The sequence below is a fragment of the Numenius arquata genome, chromosome 8 (assembly GCF_964106895.1).
Source record: "Numenius arquata chromosome 8, bNumArq3.hap1.1, whole genome shotgun sequence".
Taxonomy (NCBI): domain Eukaryota; kingdom Metazoa; phylum Chordata; class Aves; order Charadriiformes; family Scolopacidae; genus Numenius; species Numenius arquata.
The window spans coordinates 19,477,983-19,495,769 of NC_133583.1; the positions used below are offsets into that span (position 1 = coordinate 19,477,983).

At 63.5% G+C, this 17,787-nt stretch overlaps 3 protein-coding genes across 5 annotated transcripts in view; 2 read left to right on the forward strand and 1 right to left on the reverse strand.

Moving 5' to 3' along the window:
- Positions 1-1,389: 1,389 nt before the first annotated feature.
- On the forward strand, positions 1,390-6,976 carry LOC141467184 (acylamino-acid-releasing enzyme-like). 2 transcript variants are annotated; one of them, XM_074151577.1, is made up of 22 exons: positions 1,390-1,446; positions 1,534-1,642; positions 1,723-1,849; positions 1,993-2,074; positions 2,193-2,268; positions 2,388-2,530; positions 2,786-2,923; positions 2,998-3,089; positions 3,199-3,239; positions 3,313-3,434; positions 3,609-3,669; positions 3,784-3,878; positions 3,962-4,013; positions 4,085-4,173; positions 4,914-5,055; positions 5,167-5,244; positions 5,317-5,397; positions 5,477-5,565; positions 6,039-6,229; positions 6,299-6,401; positions 6,482-6,588; positions 6,672-6,976. In XM_074151577.1, exons 1-22 carry the CDS (start codon positions 1,417-1,419, stop codon positions 6,808-6,810), a joined length of 2,187 nt encoding a protein of 728 aa, XP_074007678.1. In that variant the 5' UTR covers positions 1,390-1,416; the 3' UTR covers positions 6,811-6,976. The 2 variants fall into 2 exon arrangements, with proteins under 2 accessions (XP_074007678.1, XP_074007679.1); XM_074151578.1 differs by having other exon boundaries at positions 1,417-1,446; positions 2,792-2,923; positions 6,672-6,969.
- A 48-nt stretch (positions 6,977-7,024) lies between these two features.
- Positions 7,025-11,847, reverse strand: MST1 (macrophage stimulating 1). 2 transcript variants are annotated; one of them, XM_074152665.1, is made up of 18 exons: positions 11,796-11,847; positions 11,333-11,474; positions 11,072-11,184; positions 10,827-10,941; positions 10,470-10,606; positions 10,275-10,395; positions 10,053-10,171; positions 9,794-9,956; positions 9,567-9,697; positions 9,393-9,495; positions 9,145-9,281; positions 8,989-9,024; positions 8,795-8,906; positions 8,639-8,716; positions 8,427-8,573; positions 8,239-8,345; positions 7,268-7,407; positions 7,025-7,186 (listed from the first exon to the last, which is right to left on the reverse strand). In XM_074152665.1, the coding sequence occupies exons 1-18, from the start codon at positions 11,845-11,847 to the stop codon at positions 7,025-7,027; spliced, it is 2,115 nt and encodes a 704-aa protein (XP_074008766.1). The 2 variants fall into 2 exon arrangements, with proteins under 2 accessions (XP_074008766.1, XP_074008765.1); XM_074152664.1 differs by having other exon boundaries at positions 9,794-9,959.
- Positions 11,848-12,264: 417 nt separating this feature from the next.
- DAG1 (dystroglycan 1) overlaps positions 12,265-17,787 on the forward strand; it is a 55,592-nt gene continuing 50,069 nt past the window's right edge. The window contains exon 1 of the mRNA XM_074152663.1: positions 12,265-12,362. The gene's annotated coding sequence lies outside the window, so the exon portion shown is untranslated. The remainder of the gene's footprint in view (positions 12,363-17,787) is intronic.

The window sequence follows — 17,787 nt, forward strand, 5'->3', positions numbered from 1 at the left end:
CCGCCCCTCCGCCCCGGTAAAGCCCCCGCTGGCTCCGGGGGGAGCGGAGCCGTCCGGCCCGGTCACTGCCCCGAGAGCTCCCTCCCCTCCCAACCCGTCCCACGTCCCGGCAGCCCCGTCCCACGTCCCGGCAGCCCCGTCCCGGGCACCCCCCCGCATCGCCTCGCCCGGGGAGCCCCAGCACCCGCCTGCTTCCGGTGCCCCGGTACCGGCCCTGGCTCTGCGCCCCCAGGCACTGTCCCCGCCCCGTCCCAGTAACTGCCCCCAGTCCCCACGTGCACCCCAATAGCTGCCCCAGTATACCCCAGTAATTGCCCCCAGCACTCCAGTAACTGCCCCACTACCCTCCTAATTCTCCCCCCCGCCATGTACCCTGGTGACCCAGAAACTGCCCCCTGCGCCCCACCTCTCCCCGGTTATCACCCCTGCCCCCGTGCCCCCAGCCACCCCGGTGGGTCCTGCAGGTGCTGTCGAACGTAGACGAGGTGGTGGAGGTATACGCAGCCGGGGCTCAGAGCCGCCTGCTTCAGCCCCAGTGTCACCACTCAGTACGGGGGCAAGTACTGCAGCCTCTGCACTGCTGTGGGGATGGAGTAGCCCCCTCGGGAAGGCCGGGGGGGTCTCTGACTGCCCAGTGGGGATGTCTCAGGTGTCCTCACCCTGCTCCTCCCAGAGTGGTCAGAGCGGGACCTGGAGTGGGGCGAACACATCAAGTTCAGCTACCAGTACCTGATCTTCCATGATGGGACCTCCATTGTCTACTCAGTGAGCAGCAGTACATGCTCTGAGATCAAGGACAAGTGAGTCTGGTCCCATCCTGTTCCCTCGGGGTGCCGATGGTGGGGACTGATGGGCACCCACCTGCCTGCAGGCTGCTGAGCCAGGAGTCCCCCTGTGGGGCGCTGAAGGCTGTCCTGTGCAAGGTCCCCAGCAAGGAGAAGAAGGAGGAGAAGCAGTTTATGGAGGTGAGGGGGGGTTAAGGGGGAGCTGGATACTCCCTGGGGCTCGGGGCCAAATCCACACTGTGCTATGGGGCTGCTCTGGCATCTCTGCCCCCAGGTTTGGGACAAGAACCAGAAGGTGAAGAGCATTGACCTGACAGCGCTGGACAAGCACAATACCATCTACAACGATGGTAAGGGGCCAGCAGGGTGGCTGTGGGGCTTCAGCCAGGACAAGGTGCCCAGGAGCTGATGACCACTGGACCCTTCTCCCACACAGGTCAGCGTTTGTGCTGCTGAAGCTGCGGTGTACCACAGCAGAGGGTGCCCCTGCCCAGCCACCCTGGGCATGGCCGCCAGCGCAGGGCAGCTGGAGAGCTGGCACCGGGCAGGCCCCTTGCGTCGGCTGCTCCCGCACGCCTTGGCAGCCTGCCTGGCCGACGAGCAGCAGGCGCCGGCGGCCAGCGCAGCAGCCATGGCCTCCAGAACTGAGCTGGGCACGGAGGTGGGCAAGGGGGCCAGGGGGGCTGCAGGGGTGGGCACAGGCTGGGGGTGAGCTCACCCCTCACCAGCATGCCTCTCCCCCACCCAGGTGGCCAGTGGCCCTGCCACCTGCTACCGGGAGCTGAGCCGGTTCCCCACTGTCACCCGTGCTGCCCTCGGGGCCACCGCTGGGACACAGACCTTCCTGCTCTACACCGGTGAGTCACGGGCTCAGCCTCCCGGGTGCTCTCCTGCCGGGGGTGCGGTGAGAGCAGGCAGTGATGGCCCCCTCCCGCAGAGTGCAGCCGCCCCGACCTGCCCCGACGCCGGCTCCTGCGCTTCAGCCGCCACTACAGCCTGCAGCACATGGGCAGCGGTGGCCTCGCTGTCAGCCGGGCAGCGCTCAGCGCCGAGATCCACCACCAGTATGGCATGGATGGGCTGTGGGATGGGGTGGCGTGGCCAGTGCCCGTGGTGTGGCCGGTGCCCGTGGCGTGGCCAGTGCCCATGGTATGGCTGGTGCCCACAGCTGGCCACCCACCACAGCCTCCCTCCCTGCTGCCTGCAGGCTCCTCAGCCAGGACTCGCCCACCGGGCAGCACCGCGCCGTGCTCAGCCGCTGCCCACAGCAGGGCCATGAGCTGCTGGAGGTAACGGGGGCTGCCCTGGTCACGGCAGCCTCAGGGGCCACTGGGGTGGCGTGAGTGCCAGCATGGGGTGGTGGGCACTGCGGGCATGGTGTGCTGGTGCTGACCCCTCTCCCCCCAGGTGTGGGGCAGTGGTGGGCGCAGCCACAGTGTGGACCTCACGGCACTGGGGAAGCACGGGGAGGTCTACACGGAGGGTAGGGTCCCTGCCCTGTGCCCCCTGCCTGCAACACAGGCAAGGATGGCACGGCCGGTGACTCCAGTGCCTGGCTGTGCCTGTGCCAGGCTGGGCTTTGGCACCCTTTTACTGTGCCAGGGCCCTTTGCCTGCTTGGCTTGGTCACACTCGGAGACACGGCTGCTGTACGTGGCTGAGAAGATCCGGCCCAAACCACGGCCCTCCTGCCCCTGGGATGTGCCAGGAGCAGGCAGGCTGGCGGAGGAGGATGAGGATGAGGAGGTGGGTGCTGTGTGTCCCATGGGTGTGCCATGCACCCCATGAGTGCCCTCTGTGTACCCTGTGAGCATGCCACATGTACCCCATGAGCATCCCATGCGCCACATGTACCCCATGAGCATCCCATGCACCCCATAACTGTGCCATACACCCCATGAGTGTGCCATGCACGGAGCCCTGTGAACGGCATACTCATGGGGTATATGGCACACCATGTCTGGGGCCACTGGCCATGGGGCTGATGGTGTTGTGCCGCAGGGCGAGCAGTTCATATACCGGGAGGACTGGGGAGAGGCACTGAGCACCCGCAGTGTGCCCGTCCTCTGTGTCCTGGACCTGGAGGGCAGCAGCCTCTCAGTGCTGGAGGGCATCCCGGAGCACCTCTCTCCCGGCCAGGTCAGGACGGGGTGCAGGGAGAGGCCGGGGCAGGGGCAGCCTGGGGCTGTGGGACAAGCCTGGCCGTTGCACAGGCCCTGTGGTCCCCGGACGACTGCGGCGTGGTGTTCGTGGGCTGGTGGCACGAGCCCTTCCGCCTGGGGCTGAGAGCTTGCTCCAACAGGAGGTGGGTCCCCCCAGCATCCCGTGCCGTGCCGGGATGCCCGCGCCGTGCCAGGCACAGTGGGGTTCAGCCTGGCCGTGGGGCTCCAGCCTGACCCACGCCTCCTCCCTAGGTCAGAGATTTTCCACTTGGACCTGGCCAGCGGGTGCTGCGGTGAGCACCGAGGCCGCAGGGGGTGCCCTGGGTCCTGGGGGTCCCCGGCGTGCTGACCCCCTGTCACCCACAGAGCTGCTGTCGGCTGAGCACAGGGCTGCCTGCTCCCCCCGGCTGAGCCCCAACGGCCAGCGCCTGCTCTACCTGGAGGGGGGTCTGGGAGGGCCCCACCGGCAGTGCCTGCGCCTCTGCATGGTGAGAGCGGCTCTGTGGGCACTGGGCATGGCTGTGCCACCCTGCACTGCTGGTGTGGTACCCAGCCTGGGATGTCACGGTGCCTGGTTGGGGTAGGGGGGAGCTCGGTCCCCAAGCCCCTCTGCCTCAGTTTCCCTGGCAGGGGTGCTATCCCTGACTACCATCTCTCCCCAGCTCACCTGGCAGACAAGGCAGACGGTGACGGTGCTCGATGTGGTGCAGGAGCCCACAGAGGGTGAGGGGTGGCACCATGGGCAGGACTGGGCGCTGCTGGGGGGCTGGGACACACCCCCCCCCTTATGCTGGATGCCCATGGCCCAGGCTCACTAGCCCTCTGCCCCACTCACAGCCTTCACCGGGCTCTACACAGAGGTGCTGCCGCTGCGGTGCTGGGCAGCTGACAGCCGGCGAGCCGTGGTGGGCACCCCGCAACGGAGCCGCACAGTGAGCCCTGGGGACAGGCAGGGACAGGGACACGGCCCCTGTGCTCCATGGTGACGCGGCTGCCCATGATCACCCCCTTGCAGGACCTGCTGCTCGTGGACACGGAGGCGGCCACCGTCACCAACCTGACAGCAGGTACGTGGCACTGGGCTGCCCGCGGTGCCCTGGTGAGCATCTGCGAGCGCCGGCGTGCTCTCTGTCCCCAGGGTCACCCGAAGGGTGCTGGGAGCTGCTCACCCTCCAGTGGGACCTGCTGGTGGCCACCTGCTCGGCCCCACACCGCCCCCCGAGCCTGGTGAGCAGAGTCCTGGTGCCGCATGGCACAGCATGCGATGGCACGGCAATGTGCAGCCAGGCACGGCAAAGTGTGGTGTGGCACAGCTTGGGCATGGGGTGGCATAGGGTTGGCATGGCGTGGGACAAGTGACATGACATAGAATCATAGAATGGTTAGAGTTGGAAGGGACCTTAAAGATCATCGAGTTCCAACCCCCCCTGCCATGGGCAGGGACACCTCCACTAGAGCAGGTTGCTCAAAGCCCCATCCAGCCTGGCCTTAAACACTTCCAGGGATGGGGCATCCACAACTTCCCTGGGCAACCTGTTCCAGTGCTTCACCACCCTCACAGTAAAGAATTTCGTCCTAATATCTAATCTAAATCTCCCCTCTTCCAATTTCTCCTGACAAAGAGGCCCCCTCCGGCTCTCCTGTAGACTCCCTTCAGATGGCACAGCCAGCGACAGCGTGGCATTGCACAGCATGGTGTGGCAAGGAACAGCAGAGCTTGGCACAGCATGGCGTGGCCAAGGACAGCACGGCATGGCACAGGGCAGTCTGATGAGGCACAACATGGCATGGCACCAGGCAGTATGATCAGGCACAGCATGGCACATCCATGCATGGCACGGGTTGGCATGGCACAGGACGGCACCAGAGCACTGGGACTGTAGGCACAATGCGGGCAATGACACCCCGGCAATGGCTAGCTGCCCTGGGGCAGGGGTGCCCCAGTGCCACCAGCTGCCTGTCCCCAGGTGGTGGCGGTGTTGCCACCGGCAGGCCAGGAGCTACCCCTCTGCTGGGTGCCTGTGGAGGACACCCCAACAGTGCCTGGTGTCACCTGGAAGACCCTGAGGATCCAGCCACCCGGCAGTGGGCAGACCCCAGCCATGCATGGTGAGTGCCCAGGGCCCCCACCCTACCTGGGTGCCGGGGACCCGCAGGGGTGGGCAGGGTGCTGGGTGCCCAGGGTGGTGGGTGCTGAGTGGGACCCCTTCCCTGGTTCAGGCACCCAGGCTTTCGAGGCCCTGCTGCTGAGCCCACCGGACGGCACCACACCACACCCCCTTGTCGTGTGCCCGCACGGTGAGTGAAGGGATGGTGGGGACATCCTGGCAGTGCTGGTGGCATCCTGGGTGACATTCCCATTGGCCCCAGGTGGCCCCCATGCTGTCTTTGACGCCCGTTGGCGCCCAAGCATGGCTGCACTGTGCCAGCTGGGCTTCGCCGTGCTCTTGGGTGAGTGCTCGGGAGCCCAGGGACATGTGGCCCCTGTGCCCCACTGGAGAGGTGGCACCCATGGTCCTCATCTCCCCAGTGAACTACCGCGGCTCCCTGGGCTTCGGCCAGGCCAGCATCAGCTCCCTGCTCTCCTGCATGGGTGAGCAGGATGTGGCGGACACCCAGGTGAGGGGCACTGGGCTTGTGGGGTGCTGATGGTGAGTGGGGTCTGCTGGGAGGGTGCTGATGGTGGGAGGATGCTGATATGGGGTGCTGATGGTGGGGTCTGCTGGGAAGATGCTGATGTGGGGTCTGCTGGGAGGATGCTGATGGTGGGGTGCTGATGGTGGGGTCTGCTGGGAGGATGCTGATGTGGGGTCTGCTGGGAGGATGCTGATGGTGGGGTGCTGATGGTGGGGTCTGCTGGGAGGATGCTGATGGTGGGGTGCTGATGGTGGGGTCTGCTGGGAGGATGCTGATGTGGGGTGCTGATGGTGGGGTCTGCTGGGAGGATGCTGATGGTGGGAGGATGCTGATGGTGGGGTGCTGCTGGTGGGGTCTGCTGGGAGGATGCTGATGGTGGGGTGCTGATGGTGGGGTCTGCTGGGAGGATGCTGATGGTGGGACAATGCTGACGTTTGGGTGCCCCACGTGTGCAGCTGGCGGTAGAGCAGGCACTGCGCAGCGAGCCCCTGGACCCGCACCACCTAGCCCTGCTGGCTGGCTCCCACGGAGCCTTCATCGCCCTTCACCTCCTCACCCGTGAGCCCCAGCGTTACCGAGCCTGCGCCCTGCGCAGCCCCGTCTCCAACCTGCCCGCGCTGCTGGGCACCTCTGACATCCCGGACTGGTGAGTGCCACCCCCCACCCTGTGCTGTGCCACATCCCCATGGCACCCACCAGCACCTCTGTGCCGCAGGCGCTACGTCTCCCTGGGGCTGCCCTACTCCTTCGAGCGGGTGCCCCGCGCTGAGGAGGTGGCCACCATGCTGCTGCGCTCGCCCATCACCCAGGCGGCCCGGGTAAGGCAGGGGCAGGATGGGTGGGGGGTGATGGGTGGGGGATGATAGGTGCTGGACACCCACCGCCGGCTGTGCCGCAGGTGCGGACACCGGTGCTGCTGTGTGTGGGTGCCCGGGACCGGCGCGTCAGCCCCACGCAGGCGCTGGAGCTGTACCGGGTGCTGCGAGCCAGGGGGGTCCCAGCGCGGTGAGTGGGATGCAGGGCTGGGGAGGGAGCCCTGGGGTGCCCACTGAGCATCCCCCCATCCCATGCCCCATCCCACCCCACAGGCTGCTGTGGTACCCGGAGGGTGGCCACGCACTGGCAGGCGTGGAGACAGAGGCCGACGTGTTTGGAAACTGCGCACGGTGGTTCCTTCAGCACCTGGGGCAACCTCGGCAGGACGGGACGGGCCAGCACAGCCCCTAGGCCTGCGGTGGCCCTGTGGCTATGCCAGCCTCAGGGTGACCGCTGGCCCTGGGGACCACAGCAGCACCAGAGGAGGATGGAGCGAGTGTAGCCGGGGGCAGGATGGGACGTGGGTTGGGGTTTGGTGCTAAATAAATGTGTGAGACCTTGTGCGATGCCAACCCCCCTTGGGCCATGGCCAGGCCTTTATTTCATGATGGCGGCTGTGACAGGCTCAGCCCATCTTCATCACCTTGTGGATCCAGTCAACGTAGAGGGAGATGCGGATGAAGAGGGCGGGCTGGTCGGTGCGGGCGCAGACGCGGGAAGGGGTGATCACCCCCTCCAGCACCCAGCAGTCAGCGGTGAGGCAGGCCAGTGGCCCCCCATAATCCCCCTGCAGCACCCAGAGAGCGACGTCACCCCAGATGCTGGCGTCCGTGGGCTCCCCGAGATGGGGGTCCCCAGCCCGGCTCACCTCACAGGCCCCCACGCCGGTGCGCAGCGGGGCAGTGCAGAGCTCGCTCTCCTTCAGGCGCCCACGCAGCGCCGTGTTGCATTCGCCGTGGGCCAGCACAGGCAGCCGTGCCACGTTCAGCACGCTGGCATCTGCCGTGCCTGCGGGCAGCGAGCACACGGGGCAGCGGGCAGGGGGTGCACGGGTGGGGGTGGCATGGGAAGGGGGGTGGTGTGGGCAGGGGGATGCCGTGACATGGGGATGGCACAGGCAGGGGGATGTCGTGGGCAGGGGGTGCCATGGGTGGGTGGATGCTGTGGGTGGGAGGCAGGGGGATGTCGTGGGCAGGGTGAAGCTGTGGAAGAGGGACGCCATGGAGAGAGGGATGCTGTGGGCAGGGGATGCTGTTGCTGGGGAATGGCATGGGCAGGAAGATGTCATGGAAGGGGATGCTCTGGAAGGGAGGTGCCATGGATAGGAGGTGCCGGGGACCTGGGGGATGATGTGGGCAGGGGGATGCTATGGGGGGGGATGCTATGGGCAGGGGATACTTCAAGCGGGGGGATGCTGTGGGCAGGGGATGTTATGGGCAGAGAGATGCCACAGACATGGGGATGCTACAGGCATGAGATGCCATTGCAGGGAAATGCCATGGGCAGGAGGATGTCATGGCAGGGGGATGCTATGGAGAGGGGGATGCTGTGGGCAGGGGAATAGCATGGGCAGGAAAATGCCATGGAAGAGGATGCTCTGGAAAGGAGATGCCATGGATGGGAGATGCTGTGAGTGGGGGGATGCTGGGGACCTGGGAATGATGTGGGCAGGGGATACTTCAAGCAGGGGATGCTGTGGGCAGGGGGATGCCGTGGGCAGGGGGATGCCATGGACGTGGGGATGCTGCGGGGAGGAGGGGAACGGCATGGCAGGGGATGTGTTGGGCAAGGGATGCCATCGTGGGTTTGCCCTGGCCGGGGTTGCCCTGCAGCAGGTACCTCTGGTCTCCCCCCAGCCGGCGATCTCACAGACAGTGCCCGCAGGCACGATGTAGCGCTCGGGTGGCAAGCAGATGAGGGCCACACGCTTGTTCAGAATGGCCAGCCTGGGGCGAGAGGGGCACCGGGATGTGGTGCCAGCCTGGCCAGAAGCAGGGCATGGCAGGGACCGGGGCATGGCTGCTCACCTGGCCAGTTTCAGCATCACCAGCTGGGACTCGGAGGGGCCACAGACAATCCGCACGATGGGAATGGTCTGCTTGTCAGGGTCCCCAGGGCCAGGGTCCTTGAAGAGCGTCCCCAGCTGCACCTCGTAGCCCACCAGGTCGGCGTCACTGTGAGATGGGAACATGAGGGCACGGAGGGCTCCCAGCACCCAGCGCTCCAGCCACAGCCTTACCAGGAGGAGAAGCACTGGCGTGTGCTGATGACCCACTGCTCCTTCACCAGGGACCCCCCGCAGAAGTGCACGCCAGCCCTGCAGGGACAAGGGGGTGAGCTCCTGGCGTGGGGGACACGTCACCCAGACGGCAGTGGCAGTTGGGTGCCCGCTCACCGGTTGCGGATGCTGACGGTCCAGGGTGAGTTGCCGGGCTGGCCACCAACGATGCGCCCTTTCCACTGCAGCCTCTCGTCCCGCTGGCCGCACTGCTCGAACGCCACCGCGTCTGCCGGCAGGCTGGGCATCAGCCGGGGCTGTGCCACCGGCACCCACCCCACGGCACCCACCCAGCACCCACAGGACCCCACCTGCGTTCTCCAGGACAGAGGGCACCTTGCTGCCAGCTGCGGAGAGAAAGCACAGGGGTGGGACCCAGCCACCCCCGGGGGGGGGACCAAAACCACCCCAGGGGGTGGCCAGAGAGACACCCCCCCAGCAGCGCAGGGGTGCGGGCAGGGGCTCACAGCAGGGCTTGATGGCACAGTAGTCGAAAGGGGTGCGGGGGTCCATGGTGTAGCACCAGGGACCATGGCTGTCATTATCGGGGTTGCGGCAGTAGTTCTCCTCCAGGTGTGCCTCGGGGTGGGTGATGGGCGAGATCCTGCCGGGAGGAAGACACCATCACTGTCACCATCCCCATCCCAATCCCCAATCCAACCCCATCCCCATCCCCACACACCGCCCCCCCCAACACACTCCCTCGCACACTCACTGGGGCACGTGGGGCGCCTGGGCAGCCCACGGCTGGCAGGTGATGCCCTTGCGCGTCTTGCTGACGTGGCCGTGGTAGCGCTCGCCGTGGCCATGGTAGCACTCTGGGGACAGGCAGGGAGGGCTGGCACCCCCAGCAGGTACCCTGGGGGCGGGTGCCCGGGGGGCGGCTCACCTTGGGCCTCCAGCTCGTCGGGGCAGCGGCGGATTTGGAAGCAGAAAGCGATGCGGACGGTGGGGCGGGCGGTGAAGCACCACGGTGCCTCCGAGCCATCGGGGTTGCGGCAGTAGTTCTCCTGCAGGTCCCTGGCGGAGGGGCCATGTGGTTCCCCCCACCCTGCCTCAGCTGGCACCCATGGGTGCTGCCCACCCCAGCCACGTCCCCCCCCCTCACCCCCTTACTTGCATGGGTACTTCTCAGGCACAAAGTGGTGCTGGTGGGGGGTCTGGGCGTCCCAGCGCTGGCAGGGGATCCCCGACACGGTGACATTCACCCGGCCCCGGTAGCCTTCGCCCTTGCCCCTGAAGCAGCCGGTGGTGAGGTTGAGGGGCCGCGGGCGTTTCTCTGCTTGCATGGCAGGAGCGGGTCAGAGTGGCAGGGTTAGGGGTGGCACCCCGGACACCCAGTCCCATCTACGCGGTGACACCAGTGGGGACTTACTGCAGAGGCGGATGCGGCAGTACTCGCGCTCCCGCCCGGGGTCAGTGGTGTAGCACCAGGGCCGCTCGGAGCTGTCGGGGTTGCGGCAGTAGTTGTCATCCAGCCCCTTGTCGGGGTACCTGGGCCGGAGATGGGGAGAAGGGATTGAGGGTGGCACTACCGCCCCGGCACCTGGCATAGCTGGGGAGGGTTGCGTGCTGCCCAGGGGCCGGGGGCTGGTACTTGTCGGGGTGGAAGGGGTGCTTGTGCGGGTGCTGCAGGTCCCAGCGCTGGCACTCCGTCCCTGACTCGGTGCGGTCCACGGCCCCACGGTAGTCCTCCCCGTTGCAGGTCATGCATACGGCTGCCGACAGCCGGGGGAATCAGGGCTGGGTGGGGAGGACATGGCATGGGGTGCCCCCAGGATGCGGCACTCACCGTCCTCACACTTCTTGATGCCGCAGCTCTGGTGTCGCACTTTGGGGTTGACGGTGTAACACCATGGGCCCCGCTTGTCCTGGTCGGGGTTTCGGCAGTAATTCTCCTCCAGCCCATTGCGGGGGGATGGCAGGAACCTGCTGGCAGTGGGGTGGGTAGGAGCGCTGCTGGGAGCCCCTCACCCCGGGGTGGGCACAGCCACAATGCTGTGCCACCCCCGGTCAGTGCCATTGCCCCTGTGCCACCCACACTGCTCCCACACAATCCCCATTGCCCCCACGCTGTCCCCAGCCTGTTGCCCCACACTGCCCAGGGTCACCAGCGGGTGCCACAGGGAAGCCGGGGATACGGGGGCACCTGTGGTCGTGGGGTGTCATGGCTCGCCAGTGCTGGCAGCGCAGACCCTTCTCTGTCGTGGCCCGTGTGCCACGGTAGCTGGTGCCGTCAGCGACGATGCAGTCCTGCAGGTAGTCTGGGCAGAGCCGGGCACTGTGTCAGAACCCCAGGGCCAAGCCAGGGCACACGGGCAGTGGGGAGCCATGCGCCAGGTGGCCTGTGCCTGGTCTATGGTGTCCCCATGCCCACCCGTGGCACCAGCCCACCTTTCTTCTGGTACAGGTCGTAGTGGATGTTTTTCTGCAGCTGGACGTGGGGCGAGTGCTGGGTCCAGGGCAGCAGCTGGCACAGCTGGCTCTGCCGGTCGTGGTGGAAAGCCCTGGGAGGCACAGCGGGAGCCTGGCATGGCACCGTGCAGGGCCAGGACCCGCAGGCACATGCGTGGGGGTACCCAGCATCCGAGTGGATGGAGTGACCCCCGGGGTCGTGGCTCCCTGCACTCTGCAGCGGCACCGCATCCTGCTCACCGGCAAGCCAGGCTGGTGGCACAGCGCTGGGCACACTGCTCTGCAGAGCCCCGCTCCGGCAGCGGCAGGGTCGGCTCCGCAGGCACTGCCAGCAACTCGGTGGCTCGCAGACGCTGGAAGTCATTGAGGGGCGAGCGGTGGCCTGGGGAAGGCGGCAGGAGCTCAGTGTGCCCATGGAAGACCACAGCAGAGACCCCCAGACCCCATGGAGCATGAGACCCCTGCCCCACAGAGCATGGGGTCCGTGTCCTGTGGGGCTGGGGGGGGATCCCTGCCCTACAGGGTGCTCAGCACCTGCTGCAGCCTCCCAGTTCCTGCTACCCCCCTTTGCCGCGGGACAGGGCAGTGGCCGGCAGGCTCCTGGCCTGTCCCCAAGGCCTGTCCAGGCCCCGCTCTGCCCCATGTCCTCCAGCCCCATGGCAGCCCCACAGTGGCCCCACGGTGGCGGGGCCGGGGGCCCTACCTGAGCCGAGGGCCGTGGTCAGGGCGAGCAGGACCCCCAGCACGGGCTGCATGGCGGAGGCCCCACGTCCCCGGGCCGGAGCTGGAGCGCCGGGCTGGCCCCAGGCAAATATTGGCCGGCGGACCACGGGCCAGGGTCACTCCGCGGCGGGGCCGCATGGGGGGCGGGGCTTGGCAGTGGGGGAGGGGCCTAGAGCACAGGGGGCGGGGCGTGGAGCATGGGGCGGGGTCTAGAACGGAGGGGGTGGGGTCTAGAACGCGTAGGCGGGGATTGGGGAGGGGCGGGGCGCCGGGGAGGGAGGGGCCGCGTGGGACGACCGCAGGGTGCGGGGGGGGGAGGTGGTGGGGGTGGGCCAGGTGGGGCGGGGCGGAAGGGGGCGGGGCGTTGCGAGGCCGCCGGGCGCCGATTGGCGGCGGCGCGCTCGTGCCGCCGGTTGCTAGGCGCCGCTGCGCCCCGCCCCCAGGTACGTGCCCGCGCGGGGTCGCGCTCGCGCCGCCCGCTCGGTGCGTCGGGGCCGCTGGCGGCGAGAGCCGGCGGGGAGCGGCCTCCGGGCCCGGCCGTCGCACGGTGAGGGGCCGCGGGGACCGGGACGGCGGGGACGGGGCCTGGCCTCCGTCCGGCGGCTCAGGGGCTGCAGCGGCACCTGCCGGGCCGCCCTGCCCTTGGCCTACCGGGCCGACTGGGAGCGGCGGCGCGGCCTGGGTAACGGCGAGGCGCGGCGCAGCGGGCCCGGGCCTCCCGGTGCGCGGGCAGCTGGGCGGCCCGCCGCCGCCTCAGTCTCGACGCGGCCTGCCGGGGCCGCGAATGGGCGGCGGGCCGGACTGGCGGTGGGGTCGCCGGCGCTTCCCTTCTCCCTGTTGTTTTCCCGCCGCCCAGTGCCCAGCCCCCGCCGGTTGGGACCGTCCGGGGACCACCCGGGATCTGCGGGCGGGAGGTGGAGTGGGCCTAGCCCGGGGCACCGAGCGGCTGGGCCGGGTTGGGCTGTAACCGGGCGAGGCGTAGGGTGCTCCGGTGCAGGCGCCAGCGGGAGCGGCCCAGGTGGCGGCAGCCGGTCCCGGGATGTGCCGCGGTTTCCCGGCGGTAGGTGCCGGAGCTCGTGAGGGGTCCCGGGCTCGGCCCGGCGGGATGTGCGGCGCCGGCAGCTCTCCCTCCTCCCCGGGCCCGGCTCGGCTCCATGGAAGGAGGGCAGGTGAATTTCCAGGTGTCTCTCCGGTCACCGATCCGGGCGGGGGTGGCAGGGCAAGTCCCTCGGCTCCGGGCCCGGTCCGGGACAGGGCGGGGGCCTGGGCTGACCGTGGGTCTCGGCCCTGCCAGCGTGACTCACAGCAGAAGCCGTTCCGGGCATAATAGACCCACAGTTCAACTTTTATATCCAGTCAGCGGTGCGGGTGACTAAACGCCAGTAAATAAATTCTGCTGCATTAAAAAAAGGCATAAATGCAGAATATTCTTTGTGGCCACCCTGGCTCCTCAGAAGCAACAGGCTGCGGAGCGGCTCACCCGAGTCTCCAGCGCCCCTCAAGTCAGTGGGTATGAATTTAGCAAGTTTTGCCCCAGTCTTGCAGGTTGTAAACTCCCCGTGTGTGCTTTTAGAGCTTATCCTGGTCTCTGCTGCTCGTGGGACGGGAGGATGTGCGGGCAGGGGGATGCGGGAGCCTGGCGGCAGAGCGCGATCACTCCCTGAGGGTGATGTGCCTCCCTTGGTTCCTGGAGCTTTGGGCTGGTAGGCTTGGAAAAATGGCACTGGCATCGCTCACCAGTTCAAAATGAGACTAAAATCCTTTTTTTTTGTATAAAAAGACCAAGTATTTGCCTATCTTCTCTCAGCCCCTCTAGGCAGGGGCTTCTTTCAGCAGCCCACTGCTGTTACAGGATGGACTGCTAGCTTGCCCTGGGAATACCATCCTTGACAAAATTATTATTTAACTTTCTATATGGAGTGTTGTCTCTTCCCATTTTGGGCTTTCCAGATTCCTTTCCTCGCTTTAAGAAGTTTCTAATTCAGCAAAGGTTTCTTCGTGCAGTCGCTGCCGCTATTCCGAGCATCCTAAACCACTTATTCATTCTTCCCGGCGCTTGTCAGTGCACTCTTCTATCCTAAATATAGGGTAGTATGCCAACGGCAGAAGCTTGAGAGCGAGCTGAAGTGCTGGGAACACCACTGTTTACTCAGAGGAGTAATCAGCAAAGCCTGGCTGATTCCAGGTCGCGCCGTCTTCTTGCTGCAGGAGTTTGCCCTCACTTCTTTTGGGAGCTGGCGCAAACTCTTGAATAACTAGGAGATGTTGGTGGCACATACTAGCTTAGAAATATCCATTTCTTTCAGCATTGTGTAAGCTAAGTTGTAAATTCTGCTTAATTGCTGATATTAGGCCTGGAGAGTTGGCAAAAGCTGTGGGGCTGATATCAGTGTTCTGTGCCTTGATTTTTAGCAGTAGGTTTTGTGTGGGGTTCGTTAACCCTGAGCACCTCTCTGCTTTTAGAAATGGCTGGTAGTCATTGCTAGCTTGAGTGCTGCTTGTCCGCCTCTTTCTCCTCTCGTCTGTCACTGCCCCATGTGCTGGGCTCAGCTGCTACGAGGAATGAAGGAGGAGACGTGACAGGTAGAGTGAGACCTCTTGCAGGCTTCAGTGGTAACATGCATGGTTAGAACTGGTTCAAAAGCTCTGACCGTAACTTGTCTTCCACGGCCAGCTGGTCGGGAGGAATTCTCCAGTGTCTCTTGTCAGCAGAGCTATACTCTGGCAGCGTCGGTGGGAACGCTGCTGTGTCCTGGCTTGTGCGAGCCTGCCAGCCGACCAGACCGGCTTTGCACTAAAAAACAGGGGTCCCGCTGGGGTCTGATGGAAAAGAGGACTTCAGTGGCTTAAGTGTCCATGGCACAGGTGTGAGATGCAGCGTGGTGTCAGCCAAGCAGAGAAGGTGTGATGGTTCTGCCCTGGCAAGGGGTGGTGTTGCTCAACAGCAGGAATGGTGTCTCCTTGCCTTTTCCATGTCCCTTGGACAGATAACAAGAGAGATTGTCCTGGAGAGGCACCAGGGTGCCATGCCAGCCTGGGGAGGAACTCCAGCTGATGGCAGTAAAACTGTCTGTCTCTTTTTGGCAATAACAGCTATCTGAAAAGTTTTGTTGCGAGGATGATTTTGGGTGGTTTGTGCTGTTCCTCCTGTTAGCTGAGGAATAGTACGGAGGATTTGATTCTAATAATGATTAATTTGAATGAGGAAAATGCAGACTCTGAAATTCTCCTTGGGCAAGCAGGGGTCATGTAAATAAATGCCTCTGGCATTCTTTGTGGCCCTTGTAGACTGTCTACCAATTACTTCTGGTCTCTTGCTGAATCAGTGGGAGTCTTGTTGCTCCTTCAGCTCCAAGTACTTCGGCAGTGATTTGGGTGAAATACAAATAAACACAGTTGGGTTGACCTAAAGTATCTGAGCCCTTGGTATGCTGAAAATGTTTGTTCTTAGGATGTTTGTGCAGTCTGGAGAGCTCTGTACCTTAAACCCGATTTGCAGAGGACTGTGATCGTGTTTAAACTGTGAAAAATAAAAGATCAACCCGAAGAACCTGTGCCTTTAGGGCTTGTTCTGTGAGACTGAATGAGTTTGAGCAAACTACTAAGCTGCTGCTGGATAGGAAGTTAATGTATTAACCTGCGTGAATACACTAGGTAGGTGCGCTTCCTAATCTAGTGCCTTTTTCTGTCTTTGTATCTCCGTGTACTTTTCTCTTGGCTTAAACTGTCTCCGGTTCAGCTTTTCTGGGATAAATTTTTAGCTTGCCAGTGGGAAAGATGTTACTGCTTCTTTTGTCATCGTGTTTTTCGTGAGCCTCTGAGCTGATCTGCTGCTGCAATGCTGTCCGAAGGAGACAGTCCAAGTCCCCTGGCCAGGCAAGCCAGCTCCTTTCCCCTCATGGGTGCGTGCTGGGCCCATGAGCTGATCGCCTGGGGACCAGCAGAAAGCTCCCTGGCTCTTGTGGGTGGTTTGTGGGCTGTTCTGGGTGTCTGAGGAGGAGGCAGGGCAAGGTGAGTGGCATGGCTTTGTTTGGGGTGTGGGGAGGAAATGGGGGCCTCCCTCATCTGTTGGCAGTGACTTGCTCAGACGGGCAGATGTGTCTTGAAACCACAGCCTGAATTAAAGCTGAAGCTTCTTGCCTGAAGCTTCCGCCCCAGTTATTAGCTGGGGTGCAAGCGACGTAAGGCACCCCAGGAATGCACCCTGTTTTCCTGAATGCCGTGTCCCACTCAAGGTCACCTCGGCCAGACAGTGCTGGTTTCCGGGAGCCAGGCTTGATGCACACTAGGAAATTCCCCAAAATCTCTGCCGATGGCAGCACTGCAGCCTTGCAGCTCTTCCACATCCAGGGTCCTGTCCCTGGGTAATGTTCTGGGACCCACTGAGAGCTTGGAGGGGGCCACTGGGCTGCCACGTGCTCCCACAGCTCCTTACAGTGTCCCTTGCCTAAGTGCGGAGAGCTCACAGCGGCCCCCCAAACCTTAACACAAGGGGAACGGAGCACCTCTCTTATGAAGAAAGGCTGAGAGACCTGGGTCTGTTTAGCCTGGAGAAGAGAAGACTGAGAGGGGATCTCATCAATGCTTATAAACATCTAAACGGTGGGTGTCAAGAGGATGGGGCCAGACTTTTTTCAGTGGTGCCCGGTGACAGGACAAGAGGAAACGGGCACAAACTGGAACACAGGAAACTTATTTACTGCAAGGGTGCCAGAGCCCTGGAACAGGCTGCCCAGAGAGCTTGTGGAGTCTCCTTCTCTGGAGATATTCCAAACTTGACTGGATGTATTCCTGCCCAACCTGCTCTGGGTGACCCTGCTTTGGCAGGGTAGTTGGACTAGATGATCTCCGAAGGTCCCTTCCAAACCCTACCCTTCTGTGATTCTGTTGGGTGGCCCCCTGAGCTGTATCACTGCTGATGCCACATCAGTCCTGATGCCGATGCCACCATGGCCATCCCAGGACAGCAAGCAGCAGTGGGGGAAGTGCATGGGACAACCAAGCTGTTGTGAGGCTTGCTGCTGTTGGAGAGAATTCCAACCTCCAGACACACAGTTGGGGTGTTTGCAGACTTCTTGCTGAGCTAATCTCTTTTTTTTCCTGAGTTAACTTTCTGCAAATTAATAACCTGAATTGTCCATGGAAGGAGCTTGTAAATGCCCCAGCCAGAAGGAGCTTGTCAGCACCGGTGTAGAGAACTCGAGGCCCAGCCGGGAGGAGGAGGGAGAGGTGGGCATGGTCTCCATGCTGGAGAGTGGTGGGTTAGCTCAGGACGAGCGGTTGCCTCAGCCAACTTGATGGCTTGATGCTCTTAAAAAGGCCCTTCTCTCTCCCTGTTTTCAGCTGTGCCCTCTTGCCTCCTCCCATGTGCCAGCTGTGGTGCTGAGCTGATGCATTGATCCTGCTAAATTGTTGTAAAATTGGGTTTTTTTCAGCTGGACCCTTTCTCCACTGGCTTAGCAAAGTGGGCAGGAGGGAAGTTGGACCATCCTCGGAGGCAGGGAGCTGTTGTATCAGCAAAGGGATGGTGCTCTTAGCCACGACAGATATTTTCTTCCTCAGGGTTGAGTTGTCTCCCCCGGTTTCACTGGCCTGAAGGTATCCTCTAGGCCTGGAGAGTAATTCCTGATGGGATTCAAAGTACATTATCTCTGGCAGACCTTCACATGCAGAGGGTGGGGCTTGGAAACAGTGGTAGAACTTGTCCCAGCCTCGCAGGTGGACAGCGATCAGCTTTGTTTTGGGTTTTTCTTTAGGAAAAAAAAAAAGGCTCCTGGCCTGACCTGTAAAGAGATATTTAAATGAAGGTTTCCACTGATGAGTTCTCCTTTCTCACCCTGGTGCTTTGGTCTCGCCACAGTGCTCAGCCGTGGCATTTGTCATCACTGGAACCGCAAATAAGGTTATTGTATGTATTTTCTACTGTGCTTTCTCAGAAGGGCTCAATTCATAGAGGGTTATATGGGCAGCTC

Bases quoted from the DNA above. Each gene is read 5' to 3' on its own strand.
- LOC141467184 (XM_074151577.1), top strand. From the start codon at position 1,417: ATGGCCTCCAGAACTGAGCTGGGCACGGAG. The intron at 4,174-4,913 runs GTGAGCAGAGTC...GCCTGTCCCCAG, and splicing joins CACACCGCCCCCCGAGCCTG to GTGGTGGCGGTGTTGCCACC. The intron at 5,398-5,476 runs GTGAGTGCTCGG...TCATCTCCCCAG, and splicing joins GGGCTTCGCCGTGCTCTTGG to TGAACTACCGCGGCTCCCTG.
- MST1 (XM_074152664.1), bottom strand. From the start codon at position 11,847: ATGCAGCCCGTGCTGGGGGTCCTGCTCGCCCTGACCACGGCCCTCGGC. The intron at 9,960-10,052 runs GTAAGTCCCCAC...CTGCCATGCAAG, and splicing joins CTGCCGCATCCGCCTCTGCA to CAGAGAAACGCCCGCGGCCC. The intron at 9,025-9,144 runs GTGAGCCCCTGC...TTCTCTCCGCAG, and splicing joins CTGTGCCATCAAGCCCTGCT to CTGGCAGCAAGGTGCCCTCT.